The sequence below is a fragment of the Macrotis lagotis genome, chromosome 8 (assembly GCF_037893015.1).
Source record: "Macrotis lagotis isolate mMagLag1 chromosome 8, bilby.v1.9.chrom.fasta, whole genome shotgun sequence".
NCBI lineage: Eukaryota > Metazoa > Chordata > Mammalia > Peramelemorphia > Peramelidae > Macrotis > Macrotis lagotis.
The window spans coordinates 97,100,335-97,116,452 of NC_133665.1; the positions used below are offsets into that span (position 1 = coordinate 97,100,335).

Genomic DNA, 16,118 nt, shown 5'->3' on the forward strand with positions numbered 1-16,118 from the left:
CCTGACGCTAGGCTTGGTGCCCCCTTTTCAACTGAAGAGCATCTCCAGGGGACCAGGTTTTTTCTTTTATTGAAAAGTAGATCAACAGGGGCTGGGTGCGCAGTGCATAGAGCACCGGCCCTGGAGTCGGGAGGACCTCAGTTCAAATCCGCCCTCAAATACATCATGACCTAGCTGTGGGACCTTGGGCAGCCACTTAACCCCACCGCCCTGCAAAAACTAAAAAGGAAGTAGGGCGATGGCTCCGCCCCGCCGTGCCCAGCGCTGCCCAGCAGGAGCCGCCCCTTCCTCCTGGGCCCCCCACATACATGCCTGGTTCTCTCGGGCAGGTGCCCCGGAACCCCTGGGAGGGGGCGGGGCGGGGCGGGCCAGAGGGCGCAGGCGCCGGGCCCTGTGCCGGGCCCCGCCCCGGGCTCCGGGGGGCGGGCGGGGGGCGGGCGGCGGCCCCTCCCGGGCTGCGCTTTCCTTTCCCGCAAGTCCAGCCTGAGAGCCGGGAGGGCGCCCCGAAACCCCCCAGCCCCCGCCACGTGAGTAGCGCGCGGACCCCCGGGCCCGCCACGTCCTGGGGAGGGGCCCCACGCCGGCCGGGCCGCGGGCGCCCCCAGACCGTCCGCCCCCCAATTCAGTCTTCTGAGAGAAGTCCTCCAGACGCGGGGCCCAGGGTCCCCCCTGCGGCGGCCGCCGAGCCCGGGGCTGCACGCGCTGCCTGTCCGCTTGGTCTCTGCCGCTCCCTCCGCCCGTCAGCTCTGCCCCTCCTGCCTCTGCTGCCTCCGTGTCTCCTCCCTTCTCTCTCCATCTCCCTGCTGTCTGTCTGTCTCTACTGTCTCTCCCTCTGCCTCTGTCTCTCTCCGTCTCTCTGCTGTCTGTCTGTCTCTACTGTCTCTCCCTCTGCCTCTGTCTCTCTCCGTCTCTCTGCTGTCTGTCTGTCTCTGTCTCTGTCTCTCTCCGTCTCTCTGCTGTCTGTCTCTGTCTCTGTCTCTCTCTCTCTCTCTGCTGTCTGTCTCTACTCTGTGTCTCTCTGCTGTCTGTCTGTCTCTACTCTGTCTCTCTCTCTGTTTCTGTCTCTCTCCGTCTCTCTCTCTGTTGTCTGTCTCTACTGTGTCTCTCTCCCTCTCTGTCTCTCTCTCTCCTCCCTTCTCTCTCTCTGTCTCTCTCTGCTGTCTGTCTCTACTCTCTCTCTCTCCGTGTCTCTCTCTCTGCTGTCTGTCTCTACTCTGTGTCTCTCTCCCTTTCTGTCTCTGTCTCTCTCCTCCTTTCTCTCCGTCTCTCTCTCTGCTGTCTGTCTCTACTGTTTCTCTCCCTCTCTGTCTCTGTCTCTCTCTCCGTGTCTCTCTCCTCCCTTCTCTGTCTCTGTCTCTCTCTGCTGTCTGTCTGTCTCTACTCTGTCTCTCTCCCTGTGTCTCTCCTCCCTTCTCTCTCTCCGTCTCTGTGCTGTCTGTCTGTCTCTACTCTCTCTCCCTCTGTCTCTGTCTCTCTCTCTCTGCTGTCTGTCTGTCTGTCTCTACTCTGTCTCTCTCCCTCTGTCTCTGTCTCTCCGTCTCCCTCCTCCCTTCTCTCTCTGTCTCTGCTGTCTGTCTCTACTCTGTATCTCTCTCTACTGTCTCTCTCCCTCTCTGTCTCTGTCTCTCTCCGTGTCTCTCTCCTCCCTCTCTCTCTCTCTCTCTCTCTCTGCTGTCTGTCTCTACTCTGTGTCTCTCTGTACTCTGTCTCTCTCCCTCTCTGTCTCTCCGTCTCCCTCCTCCCTTCTCTCTCTGCTGTCTGTCTCTGTGTCTCTCTGTCTCTCTCCTCCCTTCTCTCTGTCTCTCTCTCTGCTCTGTCTCCACTGCTGCAGTGAGTCACCCTCCCTGCACCCCCTTGGCATTCCCCAGATTCGGGCCGGGGGCTTCCAGGCGGTGCCCCGGCCCCCTGCCCCGGCGCCTCCCTGTGCCCCGCGTGCCCCAGCTCCGCTGTGTCTCCGCAGGTCCATGGGTCTGGAAGCCGCCGCCGCCTCCCCGGGGCTCATGGAGACTCTGGTCTTCCTGGACCTGGAAGCCACGGGCCTGCCCTTCTCCCAGCCCAAGGTCACGGAGCTGTGCCTGGTGGCCATCCACAGGCGCGCCCTGCAGCCCGCCCCGGCCGCGGGCCCTTCCCCGGTGCCCGCGCTGCCCCGCGTGGCCGACAAGCTGTGCCTGTGCGTGGCGCCGGGGAAGGCCTGCAGCGCGGCGGCCAGCGGCCTCACCGGCCTCAGCACGGCCCTGCTGACGGCCCACGGGCGGCGAGGCTTCGACCCCGGGCTCGTGGGCCTCCTCCGGGCCTTCCTGGGGCGGCAGCCCGCGCCCGTCTGCCTCGTGGCCCACAACGGGGACCGCTACGACTTCCCCCTGCTGCGGGCCGAGCTGGGCTGCTGCGGGCTGGGCCCCGACGCCCTGGGGGACGTCTTCTGTGCGGACAGCATCGCGGCCATGAGGGCGCTGGACAGGTCGGGCCGGCCCCGGGAGCCCGGCCCGAGGAAGAGCTACAGTCTGGGCAACGTCTACACCCGCCTGTTCGGCCAGGCCCCGCCGGACACCCACACGGCGGAGGGGGACGTCCTGGCCCTGGTCAGCATCTGCCAGGCCAGGCCCCAGCCGCTGCTGCACTGGCTGGACGCTCACGCCAGGCCTTTCAGCGGCGTCAGACCCATGTACGAGGTGGGCAACGAGGTGGGCGCCGAGGTGGGCGCAGCCGCCGACAGGGGGTCTCCCGGTGAGACAGCAAGAAAGAGCGAAGGCCAGAAGCCACGGGCAGCCGCTGCCACGGCCGCATCCGGGGATGCCAGCCCGGCGGGCAGGAGGAGGAGAGGCAGATCCCAGGCGCCTTCCACATCTGGGAGCATCCCCAGCACCTCACGCTTGAACGTGTCCCACTTGCTGGCAATGTTGGGCCCCTTGATCATCTTGACCATGGCAGTAGCTCTGTACTGGGTGCCCTGGTCACCCTAACTATGGTGCCTGGGAAGGGGCTCAGCTGGTATCATCAGGTCCTCCAAGGGAGGAGCTCATAGATGCAAAATAAACCTTAAAAAAAAAAAAAAAACCCTGAAAACTTTTGGCCTAGATTCCCACCAAAAGAACCTAAGGAGCCTGGTCCAGCAACTCCCCTGGCCTCTGTATTGTACCCCAACATCCCAAAGCCTATCAGGAGAGGATGACCAACTAGACACACCCTTCTAAGCAACACAGACTTGGAGAATTATTTTTGTAAATCTAAAAAGGGAAGTGAGAAGAATCTGGTTACTTAGCCAAGACCAGCTGCCACCATCAGGGCCTGAGAAAACCTCCACACTTTAGCCCCGTGAAGGCAAAGGACAAATATCTACCGATCTTTAAAGGGCAAATTTCAGGGACCCCCCCCACATCTCATCTGACCAGTGACTTTTAAGCCACAGCCTGAATCCAAGGTCATCGCTCAGAGGCCCCCTCCTATCTAAATTGATTAGCCTAACATTCCCAGTAGGACCCAGAAGCTCCTTTAAACCCCAATACCCCCCCTTGGAGTTACTACAGAACAGTCATTTCCAAATCCATAGGTTTATTACAAATGGGAGCTTGGCCCAAACAGGAACAGGCCTCTTCACAGAACACACAGAAGCAACAGATTATCGATGAGAGAACAAAAGATGAGACCAGGCAAGTCCTGTGCCCTGAAATCAAATACCCACCCCCACCTCTTCCAGCCAACCCCATAACCAGTCCTCAATGATATTCCATCTACCCCTCTCCTTTGGGGAAAGGAGGGAGAGGTTTAACTGAAAAGGAAGGGAACCAAGCTGGATCATACAATTTGAAGCTGGAAGGTACCCTTACGAAAAAAAATCATCTCAATCCATTTCCCACACATTACAGAAGAATGACGAGGATCTGGATAGGGAATCTGGGGCCCCTGCTTTGGGGCCTTGTCCTCTTCCTCTACTTCTTCCCTATCCACCCTGTACCGCACCCACCAGGGGCAAGCCTGTGCATATGCTACTTGCAGCTTAAATGGCATCAAAATCTCTTGCCTCAGGAGACAAATACAGGTCCCAACACTTACCAATGCTGCAATAAGTTTGTAAAAAATTAGGAGAGAGCAAAGGTTGACAAACCTGAGTCCGGATGTCCTTCCTGACAAAGGAATTAATGGGAGAGAGCAAGTGGCTCAGACAATAAAACTGAGCCATCTTATCTCTCTACTCCAAGAAAGAAAGGGGCAGGATTTATTCATGGGAGTCTGGCCAAATCTGCTTAATATCTACATCAAGGGAACAATTCAAGCCTCTGATTCAAGAGAATCCTCCCCCACTTTCCAGAACACACCCAGAGGCACCCTCCTGGTTGGCTCCAAGTTCTTCCTAGCAGCCTGGAGGGTTATATCTCTACCTACTCCCCTTTCCACATGAGATTGGATGGAGAGGAAGGCCTGGGGCTCCACCAGGGACCCTGAGATGGAAGGAGCCAAGAATGAATTATGTTGGTAGTATCAGAAAATGCCTATTGGCCAGTAGAGAGATGATAAGAATTTTAAAGAAATACCCTAGAGCTGACAGGATCACAGACCCAAAGCCAGTAACTCCATTTTCAGCTCAGATCCATGTTGCTGATGTCCGCCCTCTGAGCATCAGGGCTGGTGGAGGACCTGGCTTCTATGAGGTCTTCAGGAACCAGCACCAAGATGGAAGCCGCTTCTGGTCTTCAAGTCAAGGGCAGCAACCCGTAACATGTGAAAAGCCATGTGGAAACAGGGACATTTTCATGATTGCCCCTCAAACATTTCCCTAATGTTGGTTTCACAATCTCTTCCTTTTTCTCCTGTGACTTGGAAAAATCAGACCAAATTTTCTAGAATAATCTGAGATTTTTTTTTAGGAACTGTCACTTCTCTGTCCCTTATCCTGGCCCATATATTGTGGGGAAACAGAATGTTACAAGAACAACATCCAGCTTTCTTTTTACTCGGGAGAGGAGAACACAACACAGATATACATATTCCCACACACTTGAACACACAATGATAGACAGGGAAGAGGAGGAAAAGGAGGGGGCTTCAGGGGATAGGACATAGAAGCAGCTCAATAGGCAGTCTTTGGAGGCTCCATGTATGCAGGGTTGTATGGAGGTTGGCTGACAGGGTATGGCAATCCAGCACCTGCTGAGAAACAAAACAGACATCCCTCCAGGTTAGTCACAATCACATCCCCCAGTCCAGATTCCTCCATCATAGCCAGTGTGAATTTAAAAAAAAAAAAAAAAGATACTACTCCGGATGAGTCACAAGAGTCACAATCATATCCCCCAGTATAAATTCCTTTGTCAGAGCCAGTGTGAATTTTTTTTTAAATCAGATGTCTTTTAAGAAAACATCCCTCCAGGTTAGTCACAATCACATCTCCTAGTCCAGATTCCTCCATCAGAGCCAGAGTGAATTAAAAAAAAAAAACAAAAAAAAACTAACCCCATTGCCTTGCAAAAACTTAAAAGAAAAAAAAATTTGGTTTGGTTGTGTGGTAGAAAAATATGGAACTCATAAACTTGCAAATGGATGAATGTAGAAAATTACCTTTGTATATAATTGGAATAAAAAGTATATTGGTTATTATTTCCCATCACCCATGTACAATTAGCAAAGCATATTAGTACAGGGGCCTCAGGGATCAGAGGGACAAGTAACTAGAGGGGAAAGTGGTCAGTGACCCCAAACAAAGCCTCTGAGCTTCAGAGGGTACAAAGACTGTTTTTAAAAAGGGGGGAGGGGCGGATAGAGCACCGGCCCTGGAGTCAGGAGTACCAGAGTTCAAATCCGGCCTTAATAATTACCTAGCTGTGTGGCCTTGGGCAAGCTACTTAACCCAATTTGCCTTGCAAAAACCTAAAAAAAAAAACAAAGTGGGGGGGGGGAAGAGTGAGGTAGTGGAGAATGATTCTTATAACAAGGATCCCCAGAGGTAAAAAAAAATGGTAAAGTCATTGTGGCTAGAAGGATCTGGGCCCTGAAATGGAGAAGGATAAAATCCTAATTGTACTCACCAGACTGAGTCTCATGGTAGGCAGGAGGTCCAGATGGCTGGGCAGGATAAGGTGGTGGGTACTGAGTTGGATAAGGCGCAACTGGCATCCCTGGTTGCACAGGCATAGGCTGATAGCCTTGGTACATGGGCCCAGGATAGCCAGGGGGTACAGCTTGCTGCTGTGGGTATGGAGAGTGGACCACAGTAGTCGAAGTGGTCGTCACCACAGCTGCAAAGAAAATAATAGAGTAAAGGCTTCTTCTCTCCTAGACCATCAAAAGCCTAAGTCTCCCAAGACCTTCCCTCTCTGTTCTAAGGTGTCCATGAAAAAGGTCATTTTGGGGGGCAGGAACTGAGCATGACTCTTCCATGTTCCCCAACCTCACATGCTCTGGGCTAAGTCACAAATATCCATATCTGGGATGGCCAGAGAAATTCATGGCACATGCAGAAACAAAGAAAACCCACATACAAACCCCGGACCCCAGAGATGGATGAGCTCAAAAGACAGAATTGCCCCTCTCTGGAAAAAAGGAGTGATTCCCAGTGATTCCTGGAAGTTAGGTCCAGGAAAATCTCAAACTTCCTAGTTCTGAAGCCCAAAAAGCTAATGTCATTTGTCAAAAATTAATCAGCTATGGCACAGTGAGAACATAAGGGGGTGGGTGGGGAGGGGGAAACAGACTAGGACACAGAGAGGCCCTGAATACAGAGAAGAGATGGGCAAGGAGACCCTGATGAGCTCAGGGCATATCAGAACTGGCCAGAGCTCAGGACTCTGAAGTGGGCACAAGATGGGGGTGGGAGGAGAGACAAAGGAGGGCAAAGAGATCCATGAACAGATGCACACAGAGATGGGTGGGCACAGCCCACCAGAGAGGATGGAAGACACAAAAGGGAATATCAAGAGCAAGGAGATGAAAATAGAGAAGCAGAGGATCTGGCACAGAACAGGGGGACAGGGGTATAAGAAGTCTGGACCTGGAATCAGGAAGATCTGAGTTCAAATGTGACCTCTGACACTTACTAGTTATGTGACCCTGGTTGAGTCACTTAAACCTGTTTACCTCGATTTCCTCTTCTGGAAAATGAGAAGGAAATGGCAAACCACTACAGTATCTTTGCCAAGAAAAATCCAAACGTGGTCACAAAGAGTAAGACACCACATGGCCATAACCAAGTACTAGGACCCAATACACTGCATCTTATTCCCCCCCACCCCACCCCAACACACAGACACTGAGTTAACCATTCTTTTGCCTGTTAGCCTAGAGGGCGACTAGAAAGAGAAATGTTAAATGGAAATAAGAAAAAAAAAAACAGAAAAGAATGGACCCAGGAAAATAGATAATGAAACTAATCTATCTTAACAGACTATTAAATCAGAATGTTATAAACATCATCAAATGTGGTTCTTGTATAAGGACCCTACTGTTATTCAACTGGTTTTTTTTTTTAAACTTGAAAGGATTCAGTTTTGGTGATAAACATTTTCCCACAAATAATTATAAGGAAAAACCATAAAAATTTTAAGAGGAAGGGAAAGAGGGAGGGTAGCTAGATGGCACAGTGGATAGAGTACCGGCCCTGGAGTCAGGAGTTCAAACCCAGCCTCAAACACTTAATAATTACCTAGCTGTGTGACCTTGGGCAAGTCACTTAACCCCAAAACAAAACAAAAAAGGGAAGGGGAAATGGGAAGGAGTTAAGAATGGAGAAAACTGCTTCAGTGGGGAGCAGGGAGGCAGATAAAAACAGTTTAAAAGGTAGAAAAAGGTAAGAGAAGTTAAAATTTGGGGGAAATGAATGGAATTGAAAGTAGGGGTAAAGGCTGGGGTGGAAGAGATTATCAGAGTCTGGTGGAATGTATGGGGAACAAGGACATGAATGAGAAAAGAAAATGGATGATAAGAGACAGAGGTTGGACAAGGGATGGAAACAAGAATTGGAAAGGGGACACATTGGAGGATAGGGAAAATTCAGAAAGAATGAATCTACACGGATTAGGTGGTAGAAGAAAAGGAAGGTGGAACTAAGGCTAAACTCACGTCTGGGCCTTCGACACATCTTGTACAAACAGCAGCAGGAACACGTTAAACAGAGGATGATGGTGACCACAATGAGCACAAAGATAGTGGCTCCAATGCCCACGAATGTCCCGAAACTAAAGGGAAAAATCAAAAGGAAGACTAGCTTATGGACTCGATCTCTACGGACTTCCTATTACCCTATACATAGATCTTCCCAAAACATGTCCTCTCAATCTTATCATGACCCATGATGTCCAGGACAGAAAGTATTTACAATATTGGGACCCAAAGGACGTAGCAGGTCTACCTACACTGCAGTAACCCATTGTGGTTCTTCCTTCCATTCATTCTACCATCTCTGACCATAGAAACATTTATTTTCTCTGCTTTACGACAATCCTTACACCAATTACCACTAATCTAATACCTGCTACAGATATGTACACAACTTGATTTGTGTTCTCTGAAGGCAGGGGCCTGGATCTGGGCCTCCCATTGAGGGAGAGGTGAAAGCTTTATTTAGTCCAGAGGAAAAAAGAGAACCTTGAACTGGGAGGCTTAAATTTAGGATAAAATATTTAACCCTCAGAATTTCATGAATGAAAGTAAAGTTAGAGGTGGGCTCTCCCCAAGTAAGAGGACTGAAAAAAGTATTTTACTTATCTCTCAAAGACCTTAAGAATTTAAGGAGGAGGGGCAACTAGGTGGTGCAATGTGGATAGAGCACCAGCCTTGGAGTCAGGAGGACCAGAGTTCAAATCCAGCCTCAGACGCTTAATAATTACCTAGCTGTGTGACCTTGGGCAAGTCATTTAGCCTCACTGCCTTGCTAAAAAAAAAAATATATATATATATATATTTTTAAAAAGAATCTAAGGAAGAAAGACAAGTACTCAAATAATTGATATGAGAGATTGTGATAAATGATTTATATGTGTCAAATGCTCCAAGATACTGTTCAGGGACAGCTAAGTGGAGCAGTGGTTACCCTAGAGTCAGGAGGGCCTGAGTTCAAATGAAGCCTTAATACTTGAAACTTAAGTAAGACCCTGAGCAAGTCATTTAACCCCATACCCCGCCCCCCCCCCAAAAAAAGGATATTGCTCAGTTTTAAGCCAGGATTCTGGAAGGCTTATCATTTAGGCCTCAGAGTAGGAAAAAATCCTAGAAGTCATTCAAAAGAATACAGGCACCTAGGGCAAATTAATCCCAAAATAGACAAAAACAAATACAAAATAAATACAGAGGGAAGGGGCTTTTCTTTTTTCTTTCCAGCCTCAAGCAAACTCCTCTAGTGGGATAGAATTGGTCCCAGCCCCATCAGAGAAGAAAACAGGTGTTCAGGAGTTGAGATTTGCCCAATATATCTCATACCAACAGAGACACACATAAGAATTTGAACCCATATTTCAGACTCCAAATCAGGTCATGTCACCTGAACCAGATTAAAATATAATTGAGCAATATTTAGCAAAAGAAATAGAAATACAATATGACATAGATAACGTTCATTTTGGTTTCCTAAATACACCAGCAACCTACAGGGATCTTTATGTGTGATTTAATGGTCCCATTTCTATTTCAATTTGACCCCCATGGTAACAGAACTTAGAGGTGGCACTACAGTTGGCTCTTAGAGAAAGGGAAGAGATTCAACAGGTGATGGGAAGAAAAGGAAGCGTGCATCGCAGGCAACAGAATGAGCCAACACACAGATTTTAAAAAAAGGCAAGCACTTTGGCTAGCCTACTGGTTCTAGAATCAGAAGTGGTTGAGTTATTTCAGTCTAGTCGGAATCCTTGAAACCCCATTTGAGGTTTTCTTGGCAAAGATGCTGGAGTGGTTGGTCATTTCCTTCTCCTGTTCATTTTACAGATAAGGAAACTGAAGCAAATAGACTTAAGTGACTTGGCCCAGGGTCTCACAGCTAAGGGTCTAAGGCTCAATTTGAATTCAGGTCTTCCTAACCCCAGGCCCAGTGTTTTATCCACTGCACCACCTAATTGCCCCAGCATCAGAAGAAGACCTGAGTTCAAATTTAGCCTCAGGCACTACTACTGTAACCCTGGATAAGTCTCAGTCTGTTTCAATTTCTTCAAAATGAAAAACAGCAGAAAAGCAACTACCTCACAATTTTTTTAAATTTAATTTTTTTCAACATTCATTTTTCACAAGATTTTGAGTTCCAAATTTTTCTCTCTTCAAAAAAAAAAGAAAATGGAGAAGCAGTGTAACCCAACTTGCCAGCAGTGGCACCCACTCCTATTACTCATAGAGGATGTTATTTATCCTGTATTCTCAAAGAAGACTATGACATCAGGGAGATGATACCATAAGATACCAGGCAAATGAATTAGATTACACTGAGGTGGATGCTGTGCAAAGTCACCAGTCTCACTTTTTCCTTTGGAACCATCTGGCTTCAGAGAACTAAGTCTAGGGCCATTGCTATTACTTCCTGGGGTTCCACATGTTCAAGTGTCAGTGTTAGACCACAAGATCTGGCACCACAAGGAGGCACCTGAAACTCTCATTCCTCAGATTTGAGACCTTTGAACCAACAAAGCTAATAAAGAAATTGGAAACTTTTGCCTAACTGAATTCATGCTGTATCCTGCCTCAGGATTCTTTCTCTTCTCTGGCTATGGAAATCTAGTTTTTCATAGCTGGTCTGTGAATGTCTAATATCAACTTGGGAGTACTAGACAAGCCTGAATCAAACCCGGCCTACAGAAGCTAGAAATTCACTTTGGATGGAATATGCTATTACTTGGAAGTGGCCATGGATTCTTGAAACTCATGGCAACAGAGTCCTTGGACTGGAAGGCTCTATCAAATGGGAGAAAACTTCGGAAAATATTCCTGGACACAGTCTATTTGCCATTCAAGGAATCAGTTAGATAATTGTGAAAAAAAAAAACGTTCATTTTCAACATGTTTGGTCAACAGTTGATTAATTCTCTAATCTTGGTGACCTAATTCCTTTTGAATTTGACAATGCAAATGAAGGTAGTTCTGCATATATACATACAAATCATAAAATGAGGATTAAACATGAAATTTCCAATCTCTACTTTGTACAGCTTTGATTTTCCTTCTAAATGGTGTAATAATTTCAATATATTATTTTCCTACTTTTCTCATATTTCCTTCAGAACTCTCTAATATTTATTTCTATGCAGTAAAAAATGTTTCTCACCCTCAAATTTTTCTCTCTTCCTTCCCTGTCTCCAAGACCAAACAATCTGATAAGATTATACATGTGCAATCATGTTAAACATATTTCCACATTAGTTGGGAGTATATTTCCACAACATTAGTTGTTGTGAAAGAAGAATCAGAACAAAAAGGGGAAAACCACAAGGAAAAAAAAACACAAAAAAGTGAAAATAATCTGCATTCAGACTCTAAAACTTTTTCTCTGCATAGGGATGCCATTTTTCAACACAGGTCTTTTAGAAATGTCATTGATTCCTATATTTGAGAAGAGTTAAGTCTATCACAGTTGATTTTCACACTGTGCTTTGTTACTTTGTACAATGTTCTCCTGGTTCTACTCGCTTCACTTAGGATCAGTTTATTAAAGTCTTTCCAGGTTTTTTGGGAAATCCGCTTGCTCATCATTTCTTCTATCACAATAGTACTCCATTCTATTTATATAACATAACTTATTCAGTCATTTCCCAATTGATGGCCATCCCCTCAATTTCCAATTCTTGGTCAAGAGAAAAAGGGCTTCTTTTCCCTTTATTATGATTCCTTTGGGATACATACTCTAGGAATGATATTGCTCAAAGAGTAAGCATAGTTTTATTGCCCTATAGGCATAGTTTCAAATTATTCTCCAAAATGATTAGATCAATTCACAACTCCATTAATAATGCATTAGTGTTTCAATTTTTTCCAAATTTCCTTTAGCCTGTGCCCAATGCTGTCCATGAAGTTTTCTTGGCAAATGGTTTGCCATTTCTTTCTCAATTGGGTTAAGGCTAACATGGTGACCTGCCCAAGGTCACACAACTTCTAAGGGTTCAAGGTTAAATTTGAACTCAGGTTTTCCTGATTCCAAAGCTCAGCCAGCTCTCTAGCCACTGAGTCATCTGTTTCTAGGTAGTATGTCAGCTAACAAGGTTTGATGAATGTTTATTCTATTATATATATATATATTACTCTATGTAGGGGATAAAGAAAGGAGAAAAATATGGAACTCAAAACCTTACAATAAATGATTCTTGTATCTTTACAGGCAGTTGGAAAAATTAATTGAAAAAAATAAGTAAATAGAGGCTTAGTCCCTTTGTTTATCTACCTCCTTCCCTAGAATGAAAATAGGTAGTTTTGCTGGGCTATAAAGAAGGTTCCAGCAAAACTGTGGAGAGTTTAAAAACCAAAATAAGAAGTTTATATTTTAATAATAAGGAGCCTCTGAAAGTTTCTGATTATGTTAGGAAAATGATTTGGGCAAATAACAGGCAGCTGGAAAAGCCATTGGAAAAGAGGGAGAAAGTCAGGGATATCAATTAGAAGACTAATCTAATAGTCTAGGTGAGAGGTTAGGTGGCCCTGAACTGGGGTGGTGGCAATGTGAGAAAAGAAGGGACATTGTTTCCAGAGATAAAGCAGAGATAGAATTGACAGGATTTGGCAACAGATTGGATGGGGGGGGGGGGTATGTTGAGAAGGTTGTTAAAGGAGACATGATTCCAAGATTAGGAGACAAAATGACTGCAAAGCCATTATTAGCAGTATCATTATCAGAGACAGAGAAATTAGGGGGTAAATGAGTTCACTTTGAGGAATGTAAGGTTTGAGGTTCCTGGTAGAGATTGGACCAGACCAGGGACAAGAGCTAGGAAGGAGAGGAAAGGTTGTACTCAACAGTTGAGTACAATTAGAGAATTTTCTGCATAAAACTTGACTATAAAAGGCACAGGAGTGTATGAGATCAACAAGGATGAATTCAGGGATAGAAGATAACCTAAGGGCCTTGGAGAATGATCTCCAAAAGTGATCTCCAAACAGTCTCCAAAGTGTGCAAGGGGATGAAAATCTTAAAACTTGTACACACTTATTTTCATTTTAAAAACAAGATATGAATTAAGCTTTACTAATATTGAATATATGGACTAAAACTGGCATCACCATTAGACAGTCTATCTTTCTGTCATCTATGTCTCTCTCCTTCCACCCCTCCTCCCTCAAACGAATCATCTAGCTATCTGCAGGACATCCTAAGGAAAGAACAGACATACTCCCAAATGCAGAAGGGTTGACTGTGGCATGAGAGCTCTTCTCATCATTTTACCAGCCTCTTATCAGTCATAAGGATGAGCTAAATATTTCCCACAAGGTCAGTCAAAAGAAATTTCTAAGTATCAAGAAGCTTATTTGAAAGATGGATGATGAACCTCCCCCAACTATGTTATACCAGGAGACATTACATAATGATAGCATGAAGCCACTGACTTAACAAGGCATTCAAAGTCAGCTTTTATTGCAGAAAACAGAATCTGTGTCTCCTAGAAAAATACTCATAGGTGCACGCTTAGAAAACCTGGAAACATAACTTTCTAATCCGTTTAAAAATCTTCAGAGTTTTAACAGATTTTGAACCAATTTGTTAAAAATATAAAAACGCAATACCCTTCTATTGGTTTGCAAGAACTGACCAATACATTTCATCAATGCAATAATCAGGGACAATTTTAGAGTATCTGCAACAGAGAATACCATCTGTACCCAGAAAAAGAACTGTGGAGTTTAAACAAAGACTTTAAAGTCCATTACCTTCAATTTTTAAAAAAAGTGTCTTACGTACTACATAATTTTACTACTTCTAATATTTTATTTTCTCCTCAAGGATATGATTTCTCTCTCAACACATTCAATTTCGATCAATGTACAGCACAGAAACAATGTAAAGATTATTAGACTGCCTTCTGTGGGGGAGGGGAGGGAGGGTAGAGGGGAAAAAGTGTAAAATTCAAAACCTTACAAAAAATGATAGGTAGAAACTACCATTGTGTATATAATTGGAAAAAATAAAATATTTTTAATTAAAAAATTAATAAACATTTAATAATTACTTAGCTGTGTGACTTTGGGCAAATCACAACCCCAATGCCTTGTAAAAAAACTAAAACAAAAATTTAAAAAAAGTTGTCTCCGGGGTTTTGCTTCCTTTTTCTCACCTCTCATTCACTTCTCAATCCTTTGCAATCTTGTAACCAAGAAACCAACTTTCAGTCTTGGCCATTATTTTAGACTGCTCTCTCTACAGATCAATCATCTTTCAGTGATCAAATCCACAAGCCCATTTCTCATCATTCTCATTCTTGACCTCTCTGTAGTATTTGATACTGTGGACTGTTCAATCACTTTTCAATGTCCTCTTCTTTCTCTGGGTTTCATGACATTGCTCTCTCCTGATCCTCCTCCCCCCTTAAGATTCCTCTACAGGATAATCTTGTAAGAGGTCTAACTGTGAACTTATCTCCCGTAGGCTCAACCATTATATAAATAATGTTAACAGCTACATTATATAAGGAGCACTAACATTTATACAGGCACCCTGCTAAGTGCTTTATAATTATTGTCTCATTTAATTTTCAGAGGTGCTATGATTATTCCCATTTTACAGGTAAGGAAACTGAAGCAAATAGGTAAAATGACTTGCCCAAGGTCATCCAATTAGAGTCCAAGGCTGGATTTAAATTCAGGTCTTCCCAATTCTATCCACTCTGACAGCTAACTATGCCTATATTTCTAGCTCCAAGTACATTCTCCTAAACTCTAGTCCCACATCACCACCTACCTACTGTACAATCTCTACCTGAATCAACATGTCCAAAAACAGAACTCATTATCTTTCCCTCCAATATCTCTCTATTTTTCTTCAGAGTATCATCATCCTCCCAGGAACCTAGGGACACAATTTCACAATTATGCTCTACCCCGTAGTCTCTCTCCCATATTATATCAGTTGAAAATCTTGTCAATTTTATCTCCATCGCACCTCCTGCATCCTTCTTCCTTCTCATGCCAGAGCCACCTTGGTGGGAGACCTTACAATCTCTTGCCTGAATTACTGCAATAGCGTCCTGTCTTTCGCTGTCTAATGATCCTCAGCAGAGCTGCCAAAAAAAATAATATCTCTAATGGACAGGTCTGCTGTCCTACTCCTTTTTGTCATTAGAATAATGATGCATCTCCACAATCTGACTCTTGTCTGCTTCTGCAGGTTTAGGGCACATCAATTTGCCAATGATCTTTCTCCTTCATGAGATCTTCCTGTCATGCCATGCAACCTTCTAACCAGATCTCCAGTTCTATTCCTGAGGCTGGCTGGAGGACTGGTGAGCTCTGGCCAATCCTAGCCATCCCACCATACCTCTTCCCCCTCCCAGGCTGCTGCAGCCCCCCCACCACCACCACCACCACAGAAAATCCATGCATACTATCTACCTTCCCCACCCAAGAAACTCTTGTTTACTAATCATACTCCTTATCCCCATACAAAGATCCTTCAGATGCAGCCTATGATGGACCACAGAACCAACTATCCACCCAGCATCCTGTAAATGCTCTAGGCCTATCCGGGACTCCACCTAGGAAATGTTCCTAGACCTCAAAGTGAAGCTCCATTTCATCAGATTATTTCATGAGTCCTATGCCATAGACTGCATTTCTATTTACTTCCTGGTTACCTATAGCATAGGATAAAGGGTACAGGGGTGGGGATAAGAGAATTTCTGTGTGAAAGATGGGATGCCGCCTGAGAAAATGCCTTTCTTTTTTGAAATTAAAAAAAATTAGTTTTAAAAAATAAAACTAATCTCTCTCTCTCTCTCTCTCTCTCACACACACACACACACACACACACACAAATTGACCAATCTGTCAAGAGGCAGGATATCCGGCTTCACTGTGGGTCCTCTGTAATCCTAAGTGCTCATTTTACAAATCACTAGCTTTCAAACTTCAAAGCAAAACAATGATTTTACAGGGCTCAGTCTAAAGTCAGGAAGACCTGACTTCAAATCCAGTCTAAGAAAACTTTGTGGGCAAGTCATTTAACTGTCACAGTT

The 16,118-nt window shown here is 45.3% G+C and overlaps 2 protein-coding genes and 1 long non-coding RNA gene across 5 annotated transcripts in view; 2 read left to right on the forward strand and 1 right to left on the reverse strand.

Moving 5' to 3' along the window:
• The window catches only part of LOC141495853 (uncharacterized), a 111,942-nt gene that overhangs the window by 59,250 nt on the left and 36,574 nt on the right, over positions 1-16,118 (forward strand). The window lies entirely within an intron of this gene.
• LOC141495848 (three-prime repair exonuclease 1-like) lies at positions 467-3,686 on the forward strand. Its single transcript, XM_074197650.1, has 2 exons — positions 467-527; positions 1,961-3,686. Exon 2 carries the CDS (start codon positions 1,965-1,967, stop codon positions 2,958-2,960), a length of 996 nt encoding a protein of 331 aa, XP_074053751.1. The 5' UTR covers positions 467-527; positions 1,961-1,964; the 3' UTR covers positions 2,961-3,686.
• LOC141495850 (protein shisa-5-like) lies at positions 3,510-8,178 on the reverse strand. Its single transcript, XM_074197651.1, has 3 exons — positions 8,050-8,178; positions 6,021-6,230; positions 3,510-5,145 (listed from the first exon to the last, which is right to left on the reverse strand). Exons 1-3 carry the CDS (start codon positions 8,066-8,068, stop codon positions 5,066-5,068), a joined length of 309 nt encoding a protein of 102 aa, XP_074053752.1. The 5' UTR covers positions 8,069-8,178; the 3' UTR covers positions 3,510-5,065.

Coding starts and splice junctions, on each gene's coding strand:
- LOC141495848 (XM_074197650.1), top strand. CDS start 1,965: ATGGGTCTGGAAGCCGCCGCCGCCTCCCCGGGGCTCATGGAGACTCTG.
- LOC141495850 (XM_074197651.1), bottom strand. Junction 5,146..6,020: donor CTACCATGAGACTCAGTCTG/GTGAGTACAATT, acceptor TTTGTTTCTCAG/CAGGTGCTGGATTGCCATAC.